This window comes from Doryrhamphus excisus, linkage group LG14 (genome assembly GCF_037039965.1).
Source record: "Doryrhamphus excisus strain RoL-2023G ecotype Guam linkage group LG14, RoL_Dexc_Guam_v1.1, whole genome shotgun sequence".
Classification (NCBI taxonomy): domain Eukaryota; kingdom Metazoa; phylum Chordata; class Actinopteri; order Syngnathiformes; family Syngnathidae; genus Doryrhamphus; species Doryrhamphus excisus.
Window position 1 is genome coordinate 1,068,675 of NC_136370.1, and position 22,904 is coordinate 1,091,578.

Sequence of the window (22,904 nt, forward strand, 5' to 3'; positions counted from 1 at the left end):
GGACGCCCTGTATGTGGTGGGTGTTGCAGCCGGTGCGTTGAACAAGCTGAAGTGGCTGCTGGCCTGGCCTCTGTGTCTGCTGCTCTACTTCACCGTGCCCGACTGCTCCACACCTCGCTGGGAGAACTGGTTCATGCTGTCCTTCGTCGCCTCAACACTGTGGATCGCCGCCTTCTCCTACGTCATGGTTTGGATGGTGAGAGCTTTCAAAGTCAGATTCGGGATCAGCAATAGAAAAGGGGACTTGTGTCCTGTGATTGACTGACTGACAGCCAATCCACCCCCCCTCAGGTCACAGTGATTGGCTTCACTCTCGGCATCCCGGACGTCATCATGGGCATCACCTTCCTGGCCGCCGGCACCAGCGTCCCCGATTGTATGGCCAGCCTCATTGTGGCGAGACAAGGTAGACCCACGCGGCGACCACCTTTAAAGGCACACCATCTTCCTCCATAAACGACTCATGGAAATACACGCGGTATTCCCTGGTTCACCGGCTTCATTGGTTCCAGACCTGACCGTGGTAGGCCAATTCATGGTTTTGCAAAAAGAAATACAGTAATAAATCACATGCTTTCATTGTTATGTTATTATGGTATTTTCAATGAAAAAATGGAATGCGATGCTAAGTAGGCGTACCATTAGTCGCTTAGGGTTGGCGTATATAAGTAAGTCAATATAAGTTGAATTGTCCAGATGGCCGCCACTGCTTTGGACCGTCTAATCGAGCTCAGTCGTGTTTCAGTCGTGTTCGTTTTCAATGCACACTTTCTGGATTCTGGATAACTATTAACAGTTATTTAACCTTTAACATGAACATGAATCAAACGTAATAATTTTTTCTGGGTACATGATACCATACAGCATCCATATAAAAAACTTACCACTTCCACACGGATAGGGAGGATAACTATTAACAGTTATTTAACCTTTAACATGAACATGAATCAAACGTAATAATTTTTTCTGGGTACATGATACCATACAACATCCATATAAAAAACTTACCACTTCCACACGGATAGGGAGGATAACTATTAACAGTTATTTAACCTTTAACATGAACATGAATCAAACGTAATAATTTTTTCTGGGTACATGATACCATACAGCATCCATATAAAAAACTTACCACTTCCACACGGATAGGGAGGATAACTATTAACAGTTATTTAACCTTTAACATGAACATGAATCAAACGTAATAATTTTTTCTGGGTACATGATACCATACAGCATCCATATCAAACATTAAACTTTCATATCAAGACGGGGGCCTCAAACTAGTGTCCTGCGGGCCACATTTGGCCCGCGGGCCGCATGTTTGAGACCCCTGCCTTACGGTAATAATCAGAACAATAACATGGGCTACTCTTAGCGGCTGCAACCCATGACCAAACTCAACTTAGACATCACTTCCTGTCCTCCACACATCCGCAACATATTTATTCCGACTATTTATTGATGTCTTAAATGTCTTATTTTCTTTTATTACGTCTACTGTACTTGGTAACACGAGTGTAAAGGTGACCATTCCAATAATGTTCAAAAGCTATATTTAAAAGGCTGTCAAGTTTTCTCTGCTGTAACTATGAAAATATTCCATTTGTAAAAAAGGAGTCCTACTTTGTGGAAATGAATATTATGAATTTTATATGAATTTATTTAGGTGTGTCTGGAACCAATGAACCACCCCAAACTTTGTACCCAAAAGAAGGGCAACCATGTCAACAAATATGTCTAGCCATTCTCCTCATGTGCCAATGTGCACTTATAATATTAATAACAATAACAATGGCTACTTTGGGTTTTGATTTCATTGCCAACAATATTTGGAATAAGCGGAATAACAGAAAATATCAACGTTGACGGGATACTGTGTGCATGGAATGTCAGCCATCTTTCCTCCTTTGAAAAGTGGAAAAGCTCAACAGGGATCCTTTCATCCGTGCTTTCTCTCCCCTCTCATCAAATATTGAAAGAGTTGTGTCTGTCCGGGCGTGCGGAGAGGTGCGCCCCGTCCGCATTTCACCTCCCTTCGCTTTGTGGTCTCCTCCATTTGTTGTTTGTCGGGAACGTCGGCCGCCAAGCTCATCTTTTGTTGACTCGCCTCGGCGCCACCAGCCCCAGCTGTCCTCACTGTCCTCGCCCTCCATTTCCCGTCTTCTCTGCTGGCGTACAACCTCCTCTCTGTTGGTCTGTGCAGGAATGGGTGACATGGCGGTGTCAAACTCCATCGGCAGTAATGTGTTTGACATCTTGGTGGGCCTCGGCCTCCCCTGGGCTCTGAAGACGCTTGCTATTAACTACGGCTCTGATGTAAGCAGCGTGCTACGTGGAATTTGAATGTATCGGGGAAGATTAGCCTTCAAATCAGTTCATGTTCCCGAGGAACCAGGAACCATCTCCCGTCTCCTGGTGTGAACGCAGAGCTTATGAATGTTAATTGCCGATTTGGTTCACCCGCCCCAGTCAATGTCCGTGGCCAGGAGAACCAAGCCGGAGAACCAAGAGAAAAGCCACCAAAGCACGAGATGAGAAATGTTCCAATGAGATTCAAACCCGCATCGCCAGACTGTGAGACTGTTGAGCTCACCACTTGTCCACCGTGCAACCTCAACAACCTCGTTTATTGCGTTAACTGAAGTACAATTCCGCTTTAAGTACTTCTAGTAATTTTGTAATTTAGTTAGAACACTTGTTTATGACCTTCTAAATGAACATTATAAGAGCCATCTAAACATGAAATAGCACCCCTATATTCACATTTACACTTCCACCACCCAATATAGTAGATAGTATAAAAGAAAATAAGACATACATTCATTCATTCATTCATTTTCTACTGCTTATCCTCATGGGGGTCGTGGGGGTGCTGGAGCCTATGCAGGAGCCGCTAACCACTTGGTCACCGTGCAGCCAAAATAAGACGCATTAAAGTTAAATAAGACATATAGACACATAGACGCACACGTTGGGAGAGTTCCTTGTTATGCTCTGGATGGCGTACTGTTGTCTCCTCAATGTAACATTATTGGGGTGGCTTTACTGTATAGGGTTAGCGTTAGCGCTATGGTGTTAGCGTTAGCGCTATGGTGTTAGCTTTAGCGCTATGGTGTTAGCGTTAGCGCTACGGTGTTAGCGTTAGCGCTATGGTGTTAGGGTTAGCGCTATGGTGTTAGGGTTAGCGCTGTGGTGTTAGGGTTAGGGTTAGCGCTATGGTGTTAGGGTTAGCGCTATGGTGTTAGGGTTAGCGCTATGGTGTTAGGGTTAGCGCTATGGTGTTAGGGTTAGCGCTATGGTGTTAGGGTTAGCGCTGTGGTGTTAGGGTTAGCGCTGTGGTGTTAGGGTTAGGGTTAGCGCTATGGTGTTAGGGTTAGGGTTAGCGCTATGGTGTTAGGGTTAGGGTTAGCGCTATGGTGTTAGGGTTAGCGCTGTGGTGTTAGGGTTAGCGCTATGGTGTTAGGGTTAGGGTTAGCGCTGTGGGGTTAGGGTTAGCGCTGTGGTGTTAGGGTTAGCGCTATGGTGTTAGGGTTAGCGCTGTGGTGTTATGGTTAGCGCTGTGGTGTTATGGTTAGCGCTGTGGTGTTATGGTTAGCGCTGTGGTGTTATGGTTAGCGCTGTGGTGTTATGGTTAGGGTTAGCGCTGTGGTGTTATGGTTAGGGTTAGCGCTGTGGTGTTATGGTTAGGGTTAGCGCTGTGGTGTTATGGTTAGGGTTAGCGCTGTGGTGTTATGGTTAGGGTTAGCGCTGTGGTGTTATGGTTAGCGCTGTGGTGTTATGGTTAGCGCTGTGGTGTTATGGTTAGCGCTGTGGTGTTATGGTTAGCGCTGTGGTGTTATGGTTAGCGCTGTGGTGTTATGGTTAGCGCTGTGGTGTTATGGTTAGGGTTAGCGCTGTGGTGTTATGGTTAGGGTTAGCGCTGTGGTGTTATGGTTAGGGTTAGCGCTGTGGTGTTATGGTTAGGGTTAGCGCTGTGGTGTTATGGTTAGCGCTGTGGTGTTATGGTTAGCGCTGTGGTGTTATGGTTAGGGTTAGCGCTATGGTGTTATGGTTAGGGTTAGGGTTAGCGCTGTGGTGTTATGGTTATGGTTAGGGTTAGCGCTGTGGTGTTATGGTTATGGTTAGCGCTGTGGTGTTATGGTTAGCGCTGTGGTGTTAGGGTTAGGGTTAGCGCTGTGGTGTTAGGGTTAGGGTTAGCGCTGTGGTGTTAGGGTTAGGGTTAGCGCTGTGGTGTTAGGGTTAGGGTTAGCGCTGTGGTGTTATGGTTAGGGTTAGCGCTGTGGTGTTATGGTTAGCGCTGTGGTGTTATGGTTAGCGCTGTGGTGTTATGGTTAGCGCTGTGGTGTTATGGTTAGGGTTAGCGCTGTGGTGTTATGGTTAGGGTTAGCGCTGTGGTGTTATGGTTAGCGCTGTGGTGTTATGGTTAGGGTTAGCGCTGTGGTGTTATGGTTAGCGCTGTGGTGTTATGGTTAGCGCTGTGGTGTTATGGTTAGGGTTAGCGCTATGGTGTTATGGTTAGGGTTAGGGTTAGCGCTGTGGTGTTATGGTTATGGTTAGGGTTAGCGCTGTGGTGTTATGGTTATGGTTAGCGCTGTGGTGTTATGGTTAGCGCTGTGGTGTTAGGGTTAGGGTTAGCGCTGTGGTGTTAGGGTTAGGGTTAGCGCTGTGGTGTTAGGGTTAGGGTTAGCGCTGTGGTGTTAGGGTTAGGGTTAGCGCTGTGGTGTTCTATATGTTCATGCAGGAACATCTGGTAGATCCACTCTGAGAGTCTGAGGGCGGGTGGTTCTTTACTGCAGCCGCAGCAGTCAACACCTCCCTCTAGTGGCAGCAGCAGTAAATACACTTAGACGTGTGTCGTCCAGCACTGACAGATTGCTCTAATACACCAACGAGTCTTTGAATGCATCCTCTACATGCCTGACTTTTGTATTTCCCTTCATTTAGCCATCTTCATGCTTCACAAAGCTTATTTCAGGCCAAGAACTAAGAACTTTGACTACTAATATGCTGGATTCAACCACAAACGGCCATTCCTTTATTTTTGACAACATTTGAAGCTGAATTTGAGGTGCTGAGCGACAACTGTATCAGTGTTCGGAACATCACTAAGGTTTTTTTACCGTTAGGGAATATTTTTGCCTCATCTTTACTGCTCATAGCAGAAAGCTCTGTTGAATTCCCAGTTTCTTCCTCCCGTAATTCAAGTCCGTTTCTTTTCTTGCAGATCAAATTAAACAGCAAAGGGCTGATTTTTTCTGTCGGGCTCCTGTTGGCGTCGGTGTTTCTGACGGTGAGAACCCTTTCATTACCCGACTCCGTGCGGAACCTTGGCCAGTCTTATTATTCCATGAAGTGGGAGATGCAGTCTGTTGCCTTTTGCTTTGACTGACATCAACATTATGGATCATGGACTGGGGCAGGAGTGGGAAGCAGTTTGAAGTCTGCACTTGGGAGGTGAGTTGAAAGGAAACGTGGTCAACTCCCCCGACCTCACAAGGTCAATGATTCCCAAGGTTAAACGAAGCACATCTACCAGGAAAGGAGAAATGATGGGTGGTTTAGGGAGCGTTTGGGTATCGATCGTGGCGATGTCTACCACAGCTTCTTTCTGTTTGGGGACATTGTCTCTGATAGTGTGCGTTTGTGTGTGTGTGTGTATGTGTCCAGGTCATGGGAGTTCACCTCAACAAGTGGACTCTGGACCGGCGTCTCGGCCTCACGTGTCTCCTCCTCTACGCCGTCTTCTTGTGCTTCTCCTGCCTCATCGAGTACAACATCTTCATCTTCGTCAACTTGCCAACCTGCAGGGATGACTGACACACACACACACACATGCACACATGCACACGCACACAATAGATGGTGGTGTCTGACACCAGGATTGCAAATGTAATTCATTACCAGGAAGACTGATGTGCAAATATTCACCCACTTTGATTTATTCCTCATACTTACGTAGTAGTACTGCAGTACTATGTGTTATCAGTGCAATATGGCGCTCCGCCAGCGTACATGAGGACTGGCGGCTGTGGGGAACCGTCACAGGACGACAGGCGCAAGAGGGCTTTTATTGTGAAAGCTTCACTGGCTGCTACACTTATATTGACACAAAATATAAGACCAGGGGTAACTATTTATTCAACTAGTACTAAAATACTTTTGAAAGCTAACTAGCCCGATAGCAATATGTTCCTAGCGTGTTGTAGGAATTCATGTGGTTGCAATGACAAAGCCGCTTTAGTTAGTCCACTGCTTGGTGAACGGCTCGAGAAAGAGCGTTCAGGACACGCTGCCATTTTGAGGAAGCCATGTCCCGGATTAGTCATGTGACTACTATTCAAATGAAGCCCCCCCAAATTTTGCAAATTGTGCTAAACATTTATTTTTTTCATTGGTTGTCACAAGAGGCGTCATTCACATTTGAACCACTAGATTGGGGGCGGGCAAATATTTGGACTCGGACTACAAAAGTCCAAATATATATTTCAAACTAAAATTTGCCCCCCTTTGCTTGTGTGCCTTCGTTCATGTTAGCGCATGCAGCCCCACGAGGCTAACTGCTAACGCCCTGTATCCACTCACTAGTGCCCCCATGGAAATTGATCAAGGGCGTCGTTTTTATTGAAAATGTTTTTTTCAATAGTTCAGTGAATGGATTTGGCGATTATGGCGAAAGCATCACCATGGCTTCCTCATTATGGGATAATATATGTCTCGTATATTTACTGTACGTGCTACGTTTAGCACTGGAATAACATTTGCAGAAATTACTTCCAATAATAATATCCAAACAGGGCATTATTATTATTATTATTATTATTATTATTATTATTATTATTAGTGTTCGTGTCACAGCTGCTGTAGCCACGATGTTTTTATTTCAAACGACTGTTGGCTTTAGGGTGATCTGGCTGTTCCCCGTGTAAATAGTCCTGGTGTATCATTTATTGACTTATTTTTATTTATTTCTGGTGTCAGGAAGGCCAAAAATCTCTGCAGATGTTTTATGGGCTTTTGTTTATTTTGAATGATTTCCATATGACGGATAAGTCCAAAGCGGTCCAAAGCGGTCCAAGCGAAAGCACGTTGGGAGGATCTTTGTGGTCCTTCGGTAAGCACGCTGATTATAAGGATGTCTTTCCTTGTAAGATGAAGCACTTTTCATGGCGGAGAGCGACACCAGGATGGCATCGGCGAGCCAAGTACGGAACTAAATGGACTAAATGCTCTTTGTCATTTGACGTCTTTGCTGGACGTCCCACCTGAAGATGTCATAGGCAGGACTTCTGATCAGTCCAGGAACGTAGTATTTTCTATCACCTGTAGATTTGTCCAGATTTAGTAGGTTTGTGCTACACCGATATTTCTACTGGTTTTTAGAGCATGTACAAAGTACAAAGTACTTCATCTCCGTTAAGTGGTGCAGAATTTCTACTTCTTCCAAACTCTTGCACAGGATTCTTACGCAACGTTTGTAACTTTCAAAAACACGTTATGTTCTTCTCCCTGCCGTCTTTGTTCCACGGAAAGTACATTTCCATGGCCCGTCGTCAGGTCACGTGTCTGACAATTGGGTTTGGCTTCTTATTGTCCATTCTGTTTGTCGCTTTTATGGACGGAATTCTTGGACAAGATCAAGCGGGGGATTGGTGCGCCGTCTGCCATGGATTGGTGCGCCGTCTGCAGTGAAGCCGACCCTGCATTGGGAGAGAGAGTTGAGCCCAAAGGGAACGCTCTCAATTTAGCGGTTGATGGACATTCCTAGCCTCACCTTTGGTCATGAGCTTTGGGTAGTGACCCAAAGGACAAGATCCAGTTTTTCCGTAGGGTGGCCGGGCTATCCCTTTCGTGATAAATTCCACATTGAGATGAGGCAGGGTAGGGGTTCTGGTCAGAACCACCAGGGGACCAGGACACGATGACAATGGGCTCTAGTTTTGTGTTGCAGGGTGGCGGAGCGAGGTGCACCCCACATAGTGGTATTTTGGTCCAGCACAGCCAATTTGGTAGACTGGACTGCGCCAAGATGGGCGTAACGGCGCACCACTGGAGGCGCTGACCTGGTCTATTCTTGGCGCAGGCGAAGCACAGCCAATTCAGGGGCAAACAACACCCCCCTAAATAAGCGTCTTACCCCCCAAATCCACATTTCAGAAGTGAAAACAGATTGCTCCACTCAGCGCTCGTCTCCGGGGTTCTGCTTCTTCACACGGCAGATGGCCTCCCTCTCCGTCCCCTTGGTAGCCATCCACTCACAAATGAGAGGCGTTCATTTGATTGGTTAAGATTACCGTCTCGCCCCTTCCCTCGGTGGGGCGGACGGAGAGCTGCACCAGACTGCGCCGCTCCCGAAAGTTGTGCTGGCCACACCCAACTGGCCTGGAAACACGGCTCCTCCGCATTGAGATGCGGCAAACGAGGTGGCTCAGGCATCTGGTCAGGGTGCCTCCTGGACGCCTTCCTGGGGAGGTGGTCAAGGTACGTCCAACTGATTGGGTGGCATTGACGAAGATCCAAGACACGTTGGAGAGACTCTCAACTGGCCAAACGAGGTGGCTCGGGCATCTGGTCAGGATGCCTCTTGGACATCTCAGGGTCTTCCCAGAGCAGTGCCCTGCATATCTCTGTTTGGAGAGACTATGTCTCTCAACTGGCCTGGGGACTCTGCTGCTCTGCATTGAGAGGAGCCAGATGATGTCATCAGGATGCCTCCCTGGGGAGGCGTTCAGGGCACATTGGACTGGTTTGCGGACCTCGGTGAAGACACTATGGAGAGACCATGTCTCTCAACCGGCCTGGGGACGCTGCCCCTCTGCATTGAGAGGAGGCGTATGAGGTGGCAGGAGCATCTGGTTAGGACGCCTACCCAGGGAGGTGTTCAGTACATGTCCGCATGTCGGTAGGAGACTTCAGGGAAGACCCAGGACCCTTTGACACTTTCCGCCAGGAGGAGCTGGATAAAGTCGCTTGGTAGAGGGAAGTCTGGGCTTCCCTCTACCAAGCGACTTTATCCAGAGTCTGATGCTCCCGTCAACCAACCCCGAAGAAGCTGAATGGATGGATTATTTTTTTCCCCCATTAATACATACACGTTGGACGAAAGCCGGGTTTAAAGTTTGATATCATGCAATAATCATAAATGTACCAATATGTAAATATCACTCTTGGAAAGAGAAATAGTTAATACCAGGATTGTTGGTGAGCAGGACTTTCATTTTGTCTCATTTTGATCATGATGGCTCCGTAAAAAATGTCCACAGTTATTATTATTATTAATGATATATATTTTTATGAATAATTCTTTACTTTTTTTTAAATGATTAATTTCATTCAACTTGTTGATATAATGTTTGTATATAATGTATATTTTATTTCTTCTTTAACTACAACAAAAAGACAACGGTATGCGCTACTGCTTCAACAGAGCAGTGTGTTGCCTTTGTGTGTCTACGGTTTGCATGGTATGTCTTTCTACCGATGGTCCTGGCAGGTCCCCCTACCAAACCATTCAGGTCCCATTGCTCCTTTGTTTTGGCGATGTTCATGAGCAGGAAAAACTACGCTTGCGCTGCTACGGTTCATGTAGAAATACACACCTGACTGGTTTATAGGAACCCAAATATTACATCTGGCATTCTAGCAAATTTTTGGCGTTGGGCGAATCCAAGTTGGTGACGGGAGTCCAGTCCTGGTCTGCTTCCCTCATCAGAGGTCCACAGATGTGGACAGCAAGAGTAAATGACAATATATTTTTCTAAAGCAGGGGTCTCAAACTCAATTTACCTGGGGGCCACTGGAGCTAGGGTCTGGGCAAGGCTGGTCCGCATCAGGTTTTCCAAAAAAAACAAAAAATGCATTTATTAAAAACAGAAAAATATACAAACTTTTTCAGTGCTAAATATCTTAATTTTCATTTTTCTGCACAAAATAAAATCAATCAATCAGTAATAAATAAATATAATAATAAAACGGCAAAAAAAAGTTAAGAAACCACATATAGTATTTTTTTCATATTAAAATGAACAAAGCATTATTAGAGCCCTGTAGACATGACAAAACACGACTATAGTCACATTTATACTCTTTTTATTTACAACATATTGCGCAACTGCAGGGTCTTGAGACACATGCTAACTCGCTAACTAGACAGCTAGCCACCTAAACGGTAGCCTTCAAGTTAACATTAAACTTTCATATCAAGGCGGGGGCCTCAAACTACTGTGGCCCGCGGGCCGTGTATTTGAGACCCCTGTTCTAAAGCATTTATCAATGAGTCACAGATAAAAAATGGTCAATGAAAAAATGTTTGCAGAAATCAGCCATCCCGAGTCTGATATGGCAATAATCCGGTACTTGTATCGGTGTTATCATTCCCAGTTCTATGACGCACTTTACCATCTAGGAAATTGTTGAGCAGATGATTTGAAGTTTCACCGCTGCTATTCTTGACGTGTCCATCGAACCCAAATCATTTTTGTTGAAGCGATGAAAATATGTCCGATGTATGATATGTACATAAGATGGCTAAATGAATATATTTGGTCTCAATCTGGATATTCGTTGACCATATTTTCATAGATTCTAGACCCTTTTGTTTTGATGTATTGTTGGCATGGAGATATTCATATTCATGTCTTTGGATGAGCGTCAGGCTTTACCGACGCTGGCGACGAAGGCTGCATGTTTGCTTGACTGGACTGTCAGAGTTTGCAGACCGTACCAAATTCCTCTTTGTGTTTAGATGTTTCCAATGTCATTTTAGAGGTCATTTTGCTACCGGAGCATTAATAAAGATGTCTTTACTACGAGTAACACAACATGTGGAACATTTTATTTGTGTGTGTGGGTTCTCGCTGGGTACTCCGCTTTCATCTCACATCGCGTCCCAAACATGGCGCTACTTGGCAACTCTCCCCCAAAGACAGCTGAGATAGGCTCCAGCATACCACCGTGACCCTCAAGTAACAAATTTCCTCCCCATTCCAAAAACATGCTAGGTTAATTGGCCACTCCAAATTGTCCATAGGTATGAATGTGAGTGTGAATGGTTGTTTGTCTATATGTGCCCTGGGATTGGCTGGCCACCAGCCTGGGGTTGCTGGGATAGGCTCCAGCAACCCTGCGACCCTTGTGAGGATAAGCGGTAGAAAATGAATGAATGATTATTAGTAGTACTACTACTAGTAGTAGTAGGCTAGTATTAGCCTGCTTTTGCCCTATTATATACAATTTGTCAGAGATTTAAGCTTTAAAGCTTAAAGCTCCAGCCTTAACGGGCCATTCTTAAAGGGCCAGCCTTGAAGCGCCAGCCTTGAAGCGCCAGCCTTGAAGGGCCAGCCTTGAAGGGCCAGCCTTGAAGCGCCAGCCTTGAAGCGCCAGCCTTGAAGGGCCAGCCTTGAAGGGCCAGCCTTGAAGGGCCAGCCTTGAAGGGCCAGCCTTGAAGGGCCAGCCTTGAAGCGCCAGCCTTGAAGCGCCAGCCTTGAAGGGCCAGCCTTGAAGGGCCAGCCTTGAAGGGCCAGCCTTGAAGGGCCAGCCTTGAAGGGCCAGCCTTGAAGGGCCAGCCTTAAAGGGCCAGCCTTAAAGCTCCAGCCTTAAAGCTCCAGCCTGAAAGGGCCAGCCTTTAAGGGACAGCCAGAGCAGGCCTTAAAGCTCCAGCCTTAAAGGGCCAGCCTTAAAGGGCCAGCCCAAAAGGGCCAGACTTAAAGGGCCAGCCTCAGAGGGCCAGCCTTAAAGGGCCATTCTTAAAGCGCCAGCTTTGAAGGGCCATTCTTAAAGGGCCAGCCTTGAAGCGCCAGCCTTGAAGGGCCAGCCTTGAAGCGCCAGCCTTGAAGGGCCAGCCTTAGAGGGCCAGCCAGAGCTAGCCTTAAAGCTCCAGCCTTAAAGGGCCAGCCATAAAAGGCCAGCCTTAAAGGGCCAGCCTTGAAGGGCCAGCCTTGAAGGGCCAGCCTTGAAGCGCCAGCCTTGAAGCGCCAGCCTTGAAGGGCCAGCCTTGAAGGGCCAGCCTTGAAGGGCCAGCCTTGAAGGGCCAGCCTTGAAGCGCCAGCCTTGAAGCGCCAGCCTTGAAGGGCCAGCCTTGAAGGGCCAGCCTTGAAGGGCCAGCCTTGAAGGGCCAGCCTTGAAGGGCCAGCCTTGAAGGGCCAGCCTTAAAGGGCCAGCCTTAAAGCTCCAGCCTTAAAGCTCCAGCCTGAAAGGGCCAGCCTTTAAGGGACAGCCAGAGCAGGCCTTAAAGCTCCAGCCTTAAAGGGCCAGCCTTAAAGGGCCAGCCCAAAAGGGCCAGACTTAAAGGGCCAGCCTCAGAGGGCCAGCCTTAAAGGGCCATTCTTAAAGCGCCAGCTTTGAAGGGCCATTCTTAAAGGGCCAGCCTTGAAGCGCCAGCCTTGAAGGGCCAGCCTTGAAGCGCCAGCCTTGAAGGGCCAGCCTTAGAGGGCCAGCCAGAGCTAGCCTTAAAGCTCCAGCCTTAAAGGGCCAGCCATAAAAGGCCAGCCTTAAAGGGCCAGCCTTGAAGGGCCAGCCTTGAAGGGCCAGCCTTGAAGCGCCAGCCTTGAAGCGCCAGCCTTGAAGGGCCAGCCTTGAAGGGCCAGCCTTGAAGGGCCAGCCTTGAAGGGCCAGCCTTGAAGCGCCAGCCTTGAAGGGCCAGCCTTGAAGGGCCAGCCTTGAAGGGCCAGCCTTAAAGGGCCAGCCTTAAAGCTCCAGCCTGAAAGGGCCAGCCTTTAAGGGACAGCCAGAGCAGGCCTTAAAGCTCCAGCCTTAAAGGGCCAGCCTTAAAGGGCCAGCCCAAAAGGGCCAGCCTTAAAGGGCCAGCCTTAAAGGGCCATTCTTAAAGGGCCAGGCTTAAAGCGCCAGCCTTGAAGGGCCAGCCTTAACGGGCCATTCTTAAAGGGCCAGCCTTGAAGCGCCAGCCTTGAAGCGCCAGCCTTGAAGGGCCAGCCTTAGAGGGCCAGCCAGAGCTAGCCTTAACGCTCCAGCCTTGAAGGGCCAGCCTTGAAGGGCCAGCCTTGAAGGGCCAGCCTTGAAGGGCCAGCCTTGAAGGGCCAGCCTTGAAGGGCCAGCCTTGAAGGGCCAGCCTTGAAGGGCCAGCCTTGAAGGGCCAGCCTTAAGGGCCAGCCTTAAAGGGCCAGCCTTAAAGGGCCAGCCTTAAAGGGCCAGCCTTAAAGGGCCAGCCTTAAAGGGCCAGCCTTAACGGGCCATTCTTAAAGGGCCATTCTTAAAGGGCCATTCTTAAAGGGCCAGCCTTGAAGCGCCAGCTTTGAAGGGCCAGCCTTGAAGGGCCAGCCTTGAAGGGCCAGCCTTGAAGGGCCAGCCTTGAAGGGCCAGCCTTAAAGGGCCAGGCTTAAAGGGCCAGGCTTGAAGGGCCAGCCTTAACGGGCCATTCTTAAAGGGCCAGCCTTGAAGCGCCAGCCTTGAAGCGCCAGCCTTGAAGGGCCATTCTTAAAGGGCCAGCCTTGAAGGGCCAGCCTTTGAGGGCCAGCCTTAGAGGGCCAGCCAGAGCTAGCCTTAAAGCTCCAGCCTTAAAGCTCCAGCCTTAAAGGGCCAGCCTGAAAGGGCCAGCCTGAAAGGGCCAGCCTGAAAGGGCCAGCCTGAAAGGGCCAGCCTGAAAGGGCCAGCCTGAAAGGGCCAGCCTTAAAGGGCCAGCCTTAAAGGGCCAGCCTTAAAGGGCCAGCCTAAAAGGGCCAACTTAAAGGGCCAGCCTTAGGGGGCCAGCCTTAGGGGGCCAGCCTTAGGGGGCCAGCCTTAGGGGGGCAGCCTTAGGGGGCCAGCCTTAGAGGGCCAGCCTTAGAGGGCCAGCCTTAGAGGGCCAGCCTTAGAGGGCCAGCCTTAGAGGGCCAGCCTTAGAGGGCCAGACTTAGAGGACCAGACTTAGAGGGCCAGCCAGAGCTAACCTTAAAGCTCCAGCCTGAAAGGGCCAGCCTTAGGGGGGCAGCCTTAGGGGGCCAGCCTTAGAGGGCCAGCCTTAGAGGGCCAGCCTTAGAGGGCCAGCCTTAGAGGGCCAGCCTTAGAGGGCCAGCCTTAGAGGGCCAGACTTAGAGGACCAGACTTAGAGGGCCAGCCAGAGCTAACCTTAAAGCTCCAGCCTGAAAGGGCCAGCCTGAAAGGGCCAGCCTTAAAGCTCCAGCCTTAAAGGGCCAGCCATAAAGCGCCAGCCTTAAAGGGCCAGCCTTAGAGGGCCAGCCTTAGAGGGCCAGCCTTAGAGGGCCAGCCTTATAGGGCCAGCTTAGAGGGCCAGCCTTAGAGGGTCAGCCTTAGAGGGTCAGCCTAAGATGGCCAGCCAGAGCTAGCCTTAAAGCTCCAGCCTTAAAGCTCCAGCCTTAAAGCTCCAGCCTTAAAGGGCCAGCTTAAAGGGCCAGCCTTAGAGGGCCAGCCTTAGAGGGCCAGGCAGAGCTAGCCTTAAAGCTCCAGCCTTAAAGGGCCAGCCTGAAAGGGCCAGCCTTAAAGCTCCAGCCTTAAAGGGCCAGCCTTAAAGGGCCAGCCTTAAAAGGCCAGCCTTAAAGGGCCAGCCTTAAAGGGCCAGCTTAAAGGGCCAGCCTTAGAGGGCCAGCTTAAAGGGCCAGCCTTTGAGGGCCAGCCAGAGCTAGCCTTAAAGCTCCAGCCTTAAAGGGCCAGCCTTAAAAGGCCAGCCTTAAATGGCCAGCCTTAGAGGGCCAGCCTTAGAGGGCCAGCCTTAAAGGGACAGCCTTAGAGGGCCAGCCTTAGAGGGACAGCTTAAAGGGCCAGCCTTAAGGGGCCAGCCTTAGAGGGCCAGCCAGAGCTAGCCTTAAAGCTCCAGCCTTAAAGCTCCAGCCTTAAAGCTCCAGCCTTAAAGGGCCAGCTTAAAGGGCCAGCCTTAGAGGGCCAGCCTTAGAGGGCCAGCCTTAGAGGGCCAGCCTTAGAGGGCCAGCCTTAGAGGGCCAGCCTCAGAGGGCCAGGCAGAGCTAGCCTTAAAGCTCCAGCCTTAAAGGCCCAGCCTGAAAGGGCCAGCCTTAAAGCTCCAGCAATAAAGGGCCAGCCTTAAAGGGCCAGCCTTAAAGGGCCAGCCTTAGAGGGCCACCTTTGAGGGCCAGCCAGAGCTAGCCTTAAAGCTCCAGCCTTAAAGGGCCAGCCTGAAAGGGCCAGCTTAAAGGGCCAGCCTTACAGGGCCAGCCTGAGAGGGCCAGCCTTAATGGGCCTGCCTTAAAGGGCCAGCCAGAGCTAGCCTTAAAGGGCCTGCCTTAAAGAGCCAGCCTTAGAGGGCCATGAAGGGCCAGCCTTAGAGGGCCACCCTTAAAGGGCCATCCTTAAAGGGCCAGCCAGAGCTTGCCTTAAAGCTCCAGCCTTAAGGGGCCAGCCTTAAAGGGCCAGCCTTAAAGGGCCAGCCTTAAAGGGTCAGCCTTAAAGGGCCAGCCTTAAAGGGCCAGCCTTAAAGGGCCATAAAGGGCCATAACGGGCCAGCCTTAGAGGGCCAGCCTTCGAGGGCCAGCCTTAAAGGGCCAGCCAGAACTAGCCTTAAAGGGCCATCCTTCAAGGTCCATCCTTAACGCTCCAGCATTAAAGGGCCATCCTTAAAGGGCCAGCCTTAGAGGGCCAGCCTTAGAGGGCCATAAAAGGCCAGCCTTAGAGGGTCAGACATAAAGGGCCAGCCTTACAGGTCCAGCCTTATAAAGGGCCAGCCAGAGCTAGCCTTAAAGGGCCAGCCTTACAGGGCCAGCCTTACAGGGCCAGCCTTACAGGGCCAGCCTGAGAGGGCCAGCCTGAGAGGGCCAGCCTTAATGAGCCTGCCTTAAAGGGCCAGCCTTAAAGGGCCACCCTTAAAGGGCCAACCTTAAAGGGCCAGCCTTAAAGGGCCATAAAGGGCCAGTCTTAGAGGGCCAGCCTTAAAGGGCCAGCCTTAAAGGGCCAGCCTTACAGGGCCAGCCTTACAGGGCCAGCCTTAAAGGGCCATCCTTAGAGGGCCATAAAGGGCCATAAAGGGCCAGCCTTAGAGGGCCAGCCTTAGAGGGCCAGCCTTAGGGGGCCAGCCTTAAAGGGCCAGCCTTCGAGGGCCAGCCTTAAAGGGCCAGCCTTAAAGGGCCAGCCAGAGCCCTTTAGGGTTTTGTATCTTTTGTCCCCTTTTAGTTCTCACGTCGGTTTTGTAATAAATCCATCAGTAAAAGACGAGAACTAGTAGCTGTCTGATCGTTGCACATCCGAGGGAGTTACACCTTCCTTTACATTTGCAGGAAATGATTCCAAATGTGGGAAAGTCCAAATCTGTAAATGTAATACCTTCCCACAAATGGAATATGAGACAAAATACTGATCTTTGTGGTTGTTGTTGTTGTCTATTTGTTTACTTATAAACCTGCCAATAGTGACTGAATGTTGACAAGCAACCCGCAGGTCAGAAAGTGACAGAGCAGTGTCCCAAGTTATTAATAACACACACACACACACAGATCATGCTCATCATTTTAAGGGCTATGGCTACAAGCCTATGCTGGTGGCTTATGAGAGCCAATGTTTGAACCATTTCATGTCTGCATATCAAAAGCCAAAAACTTGAATAGATAGACAGTCCATTCTTTGAAGTAGGCCTAATGGAAACATTAGTCAAGATTTAAGACTGGCCTATGCTCTTTTTGATAGTCACATGGACCAAGACTGTCTGTGACAATTCAAGTATGACTGACAAATAAATCATGACTGTAACTTAAACTAGAAAATTCCCGCGGAAATTTTGATGGACTGGCCACCTGTGCTGTGAACCTCGGGCCCGGTGTGCCAACGGCTACCGCGGTAGCACCTAGCAAGAAAGCCTCAAGTACGGAAAAGGTTGATGCAGTCCCATAGTGTCCCCACATCATGCCAAGTGTGTGTTTGCCTTTAAACTTGAATGAATTAGGTAAAATGCTAACATGCTAACAGTCATCATGCTAGCACCTAGCAAGAGGGCCTCATGTTTAGAAACTGCCATAGTTGTCCTATAACCTCCTTACATCATGCCATGTTTGTATTTGCCTTTAAATGTGAGTAAATTAGCTTAAATGCTAACATGCTAACAGGTATCATGCTAGCACCTAGCAAGAGAGCCTCAAGTTTAGAAAGTGCCAAGGTTGTCCTATAACCTCCTTACATCATGCCATGTTTGTATTTGCCTTTAAATGTGAGTAAATTAGCTTAAATGCTAACATGCTAACAGGTATCATGCTAGCACCTAGCAAGAGAGCCTCAAGTTTAGAAAGTGCCAAGGTTGTCCTATGACCTCCCTACATCATGCCATGTGTGTATTTGCCTTTAGACATGAGTAAATTAGCTTAAATGCTAACAGTAGCCAGCCCATAGACTGCTACTGCAAGTAGCAGTCTATGGGCTGGCTACTGAGCCATAATGAGTCCATAATGAATCTACCATTGTGAATGCAGGACAATGAGAATTGCCATGTAGGCTACCGTAAGTAACAGAACATTTCCCAGTGTTACTTTATGTTACATTATATTTCATCAACGGCCTTTCAATGAAGTGTGATGTCATTGTTGATGATTTGTTGCAGCAAATAAATGAATGTATGGGTATGCTCCACCACTCTGCCAATCAGAACAAAGAAGACGCACTGACAGGCTACAACTTTGGAAGAACTTTTCACTCATTTCCCGGTAAGTCAGCATGATGTATTTTGTATGGATGAATTCATTGAAATCTCAAGATATATGATGGTTTGGCAGTAGTTTTAAAGCTCAGTCCGCTATATTGTCAAAAGTGTCACTCTTGTATTTTTTTCCTCTTATACAGCATGATACTCCAAAACAATTAGCTGCACCACATACAGTTGAAATAAAAGTCTATGGTCACGTCGCGGTAAAACAGTTCAACTTTGCAACAACTTTTCACTCCTTTCCCGGTCAGCAAGCATGATGTATTTGGTGTCAATGGATTGGTTGAAATCTCAAGATTCATATAATACCACTGGTTTGGTGCTACCTTTGCGTCCGCTAGATTGTCAAACATGTCCATGTTGCATTTTTCTCTCTTATGCAGTACGCTAGGAGCCTCCAGCACGCTAGGCCTAATGTTTGTAAACATTGCCAATCATGAATTGTTATTAGTAAGGATCATTTTACATGGTTATGTTTTAATGTGATGTTTTGCTTAATGTCTATAGCCTGTACTATTTACAGCATCATTTAGTTTGTTTTCACAAAATGCAATTTGATATTGTAATACTTTACATTACAGTTGTGGTGTACTGGCCACCGGTCCAGGGTGTACCCCGCCTCTCGCCCCCAAGTCAGCCGTACTATGTACTATGTACTATGTACTATGTACTATGACTGTTGTGGTCAGAGGTGTAAATGTTCAGAAATCCTATGTGTTTGATTGTAGGACCTTCTGGGCTGTGACCTGTCTGAGACTTCAGGACCATAGACAGCGATGGTCACAGACTGAGTGCTGTCAGTCTTAAAGGTACTATATGTAAGAAATGTGTAGATTGATTGATTTTTGAAAAAATGGGACATGGGAGATGATAGCCGTATGGCTAATTTGCACTTCCCATTGGCAGCTTGGTTTTGAACATATAAATCACATTATTCATAAAACATGCAAGGTTATGTGTTTCATGCGTATTATATTGCAACTTGCCCAAGTGCACACTAGATGCTGTAAAGTGCTATTTTCATTTCACAATTCTCAAAACATTTTACAATCATGAAATACCAACAATGGTCATTTTATAATACTACAGAGGCTCAACAAGCATTTTATGACAAAAACGTTATTGGCCCCAAACATAACGATGCCAGAGGCTACGGCCCCACTGCAAGCGCTGCACGCAGAACAGAGACACCTAGTGCCAAAAACGCAGAACTACAGCACACAGACTTCCCACAATGCCATTTTTCTTAAAGGGCCATGACGCACTTTCCGGAAACGATGGTCGCAACATTCAGATGAAGCACGGACGGCCGGAAGCCCCGCCCGGCACGCTATAGAGCGGTTTCAAATAAAAGAGGGACGGCCTGAGGGCAACCTGCTTCTTACGCACTTTGAAGAAAATTGAACAAGTGTGAGTAGTAAGTACGCAAACTCTCTGTACTCTTTGTACACGCTATTAAAACATTATAATTGTTAAATGGCTTTAAGTGACCTTTAAACGGCATACATTGAGCTAGCTTAAGTAGCACACGGCCTTCAACTTCAGAGGCTCATATTCAAAAAACTAAAGCAGACAGCAGGCTGAATTCTATATAGTTTGAAAGCATATTGACTGCGCTTTCCCTCCTTTTTTTGTTTTACAGAACTCCCTTCTATGGCAGGAGGCTGGTCCACCGGTCACACCTGTAATTGATTGCAGCAGCTACTAACAGTGAACATGGCCACCTTGTGCCATGCCATTCTGCGCATGCGTCAGAGGATCGTTTGAGCTCAGACTTCCCAAGGCGAAGTTCGAGGGCGCCATGTTTTCACGGGAAGACAATGGAAGACGACGGAAGACGACGTGGACAGTCGTTTAACAAGGAAATTCATCGATGTGGAGCCATATGGGTAGGTCATATGCTTATCTGACTTGTTTTCTGTCACCTTTCCTGTTCCTGTTCAATGTTTACGTCAGTGTCATAATGTGACATACGCGACGTTAGCATTAGCTTACCTTTAGCCTGCCAGCCAGCTAGCTAGCTAGCGAGCTAGCTCGCTATCAACTGCGAGCTGTTTTCGGTTGCAGAACAGGAGATTTTTATGTTTATTAAATGTGTAAGGATTCGTCCCTTTTATATATGTTATGTGATTATTTTGGCAGCAGCAGTGTCCTCTAAGCCATGGGAACCGCGTGTAGCGCAAACATTTGTTGAAGTATGCTAGCGACCTGAGTCTTGTGGATACCGTCGGGGAGCGGGAGTTTTTGTTTGTGACAAGTATTCCATGGAAGTGAATTTTGGAACTTTAATTTCACCTATACACATACACCATCTCTAGACACCTGGGGTGAAGGACGCGCCACAGAGAGGCCGCCGCCGGGGTCAAGGTGGCCAACCCCTACAGAAGGTAACATTACAATATGTATATGGTTATTTGAATCTGGAAATGGCAGTTTAGCCTTTTAAGTTTTATTGATTTAAAGAGTTGGATAATGGAGTTCCTCAACGATATCCCGTTGTGAGGAAAAAAGAGTTTTGTTTAGGTTAGGTTTCAAGACACAGATGAAAAATGTGTATTAACCCATAGATGCATAAGTGGGTCAAAAATGACCCAGTCAGGTTGTTTTCTTGAAATAATGAATTTTTTTTTTATCATTTCATATTCCAGTTATTCCGAAAAAAACATGTTTTCAATATAATACCATTCAAATTTTTAACTTAGCTTTTATACATTTCAAGAAATATGGACTCTTATGGAAGAGTGTAGGGTCCAGTCACTCATGCATCTTAGGGTTAAGAACTAAGTTGATTTTGAGTGTTTTGTTTAAAAAAAAAAAAACAAAAAAAAAACCCAACAAATATTGTCAAGCAGCTTTGTCGTTTGGACTACTAACCATTGTGATGATTTTAGATTTTGTAGTTGCCATAATTGAAATGATTTCTCCATCCATTTAACAGAATGCTGAAGGATGTTGACGCTCAAGAATTTGGTCCCAACAGCTTAGACAAGGTAAGATTACAGTACAGCTGTTGAATGACACCAACATGGTTTAGTTATTCATTCATTTTCTATGTCTCTTATCCTCACTAGGGTGGGGGTATGCTGGAGCCTGATTTGGGGCGAGAGGCGGGGTACACCCTGGACCGGTGGCCAGCCAATCCCAGGGCACATACAGTGCATCCGGAAAGTATTCACAGCGCTTCACTTTTTCCACATTTTGTCAAGTTACAGCCTCATTCCCAATTGTATTAATTTAATCTCTTACCTCAAAATACTCCATTATGACAATGTGAAAAAGGTTTTTTTTTACTTTTTTGAATTTATTAAAAATAGAAAACAAAAAAATCACATTTAGTATTCACAGATCTTTCTACAGCTCAATTGGAGTCCACCTGCAGTAAATTCAGTTGATTGGACATGATTTGGAAATATAATAACTGTCTATATAAGGTCCCACAGTTGACTGTGCATGTCAGAGCACAAACGCCAAGCATGAAGTCAAAAGAACTGTCTGTAGACCTGCGAGACAGGATTGTCTTGAGGCACAAATCTGGGGAAGGATACAGAAACATTTCTGCTGCTTTGAAGGTCCCAATGAGCACAGCGGCCTCCATTATTCGACTAGTCAGGATAGAAGGAAAAATGAATGCAGCAATATTTTCATCCAGGATATCTCTATATATTGCTGCATTCATTTTTCCTTCTATCCTGACTAGTCGAATAATGGGGGCCACTGTGCTCATTGGGACCTTCAAAGCAGCAGAAATGTTTCTGTATCCTTCCCCAGATTTGTGCCTCAAGACAATCCTGTCTCGCAGGTCTACAGACAGTTCTTTTGACTTCATGCTTGGCGTTTGTGCTCTGACATGCACAGTCAACTGTGGGACCTTATATAGACAGTTATTGTATTTCCAAATCATGTCCAATCAACTGAATTTACTGCAGGTGGACTCCAATTGAGCTGTAGAAAGATCTGTGAATACTTATGTAAATGTGATTTTTTTGGTTTTCTATTTTTAATATATTCAAAACATGAATGTAACATGACAAAATGTAGAAAAAGTGAAGCGCTGTGAATACTTTCCGGATGCACTGTACCTTCATGGAGACAAACGTGTGACGTCTCATGTAAGGTTAGTTGTTGTGACCTTTGACCCGTACTGTGCACTTTGCTTCCTCTGTCTTTCTTGTGGTTGGTTCAGGACTGAGCGATGACATCCTAGAGACTCATTTGGATCTCGACGTGGACCCCATGCTGTACGACTCTGCTGCAAACTCAGACGAGGATGTCGTGTACTCCAGCAGCCCTTTCACTGACTCTCAACTGTTGGACGTATCTTTGCTGCCGCCCGCTCTCTGACATCCCTGCTTTGGACATGGAGGATTGTCCTTGTCTTCAATTGCTGCTTGGAACCCCAGCCAAGCCCGCCTCACCCATGTGTGTGATGAAATGGCATTGTGTATATTATGCAATAAAAAATAAGTCAACTAAAGAGACCCACTCCAAAGGGCTGGCCTCTATGTGGTTTATATACGGTATGAATATATGGGTTGGTCAAGTAGTTCAAGGTGGAGGACAGCTGGGCTATGGTGGGTCCCGTGCCTGTATCTAGTGCGGTTAAAATAGAAGGGTGACCGAGCCAGAACCATGCCGAGGGCAAAGGAGTAGCCCCAAGGAAACCCCTCACCCCCTCCACACCCAATTGTAGACCAGCCCCCAAGGTTCCTAACGCAGCAGGGAGGATACTTAATAGGTATCATAGCTACATGACAACCTTCCCTCAATCGTTGGAACAAAGTGACAATTTGAAATCACTGCAGTACTGCCATAACGCCACTAGGTGACAGCATTGCTCCGCTAACACCCTCATAACTCCGAGTTAACTCCCAAGACCCAAAGTTTCCACCGTTTTGGGAAATGTGGTGCGTAAATCCGTGTAAAAATTGGCCATGAAGCTCAAGCATGCGACGAAACGATGAACATGCACACTGTAAGAAGGCGAATAGATGTTACACGCATTATTATTATTATAAGGGTTAGGGTTGGGGATTAGTGTTAGGGTTCGGGTTAAATTTAGGGATTAGGGTTCTGGTTAGGGGTTAGTCAGCCGGAAAAGACATTTTACTATTTATTGTGTCCATGTGTGTCGCTGCAAATGCCAAAAGCGAGGCTAACATTTGACAATATTACGGAACAGGGGGCCCATTACGCCAGGCAGGGTGGGTCCATCCAAAGCCAACCAACATTCCCAATGGACCAGCCAATGACACGCTCTCCTGAAGAAGCCAACTAAATACCAATCGCCACCAGTTGGGACCTGCAGCTTCCATGGAAA

General features: G+C 47.3%; 1 protein-coding gene and 1 long non-coding RNA gene across 8 annotated transcripts in view; both read left to right on the plus strand.

Moving 5' to 3' along the window:
• LOC131132041 (sodium/potassium/calcium exchanger 3-like) overlaps positions 1–6,458 on the plus strand; it is a 35,464-nt gene extending 29,006 nt beyond the window's left edge. For 5 of the 6 annotated variants that reach the window (XM_078796155.1, XM_078796154.1, XM_078796156.1 and 2 more), the window contains 5 exons: positions 30–196; positions 292–406; positions 2,207–2,319; positions 5,228–5,293; positions 5,671–6,458. In XM_078796155.1, coding sequence (XP_078652281.1) covers positions 30–196; positions 292–406; positions 2,207–2,319; positions 5,228–5,293; positions 5,671–5,820 — 611 coding nt within the window. In that variant the 3' untranslated portion in view covers positions 5,821–6,458. The remainder of the gene's footprint in view (positions 1–29; positions 197–291; positions 407–2,206; positions 2,320–5,227; positions 5,294–5,670) is intronic. The other variant, XM_058077218.2, reaches the window with a different exon arrangement.
• Positions 6,459–17,435: 10,977 nt separating this feature from the next.
• Positions 17,436–20,539, plus strand: LOC144901704 (uncharacterized). Of its 2 annotated transcripts, none has more exons than XR_013629767.1 (6): positions 17,436–17,588; positions 18,316–18,396; positions 18,840–19,004; positions 19,230–19,476; positions 19,906–19,974; positions 20,526–20,539. It is a non-coding gene; the product is annotated as an uncharacterized LOC144901704 (long non-coding RNA). The 2 variants fall into 2 exon arrangements; XR_013629768.1 differs by having other exon boundaries at positions 18,840–18,997.
• The last annotated feature ends 2,365 nt before the right edge of the window (positions 20,540–22,904 follow it).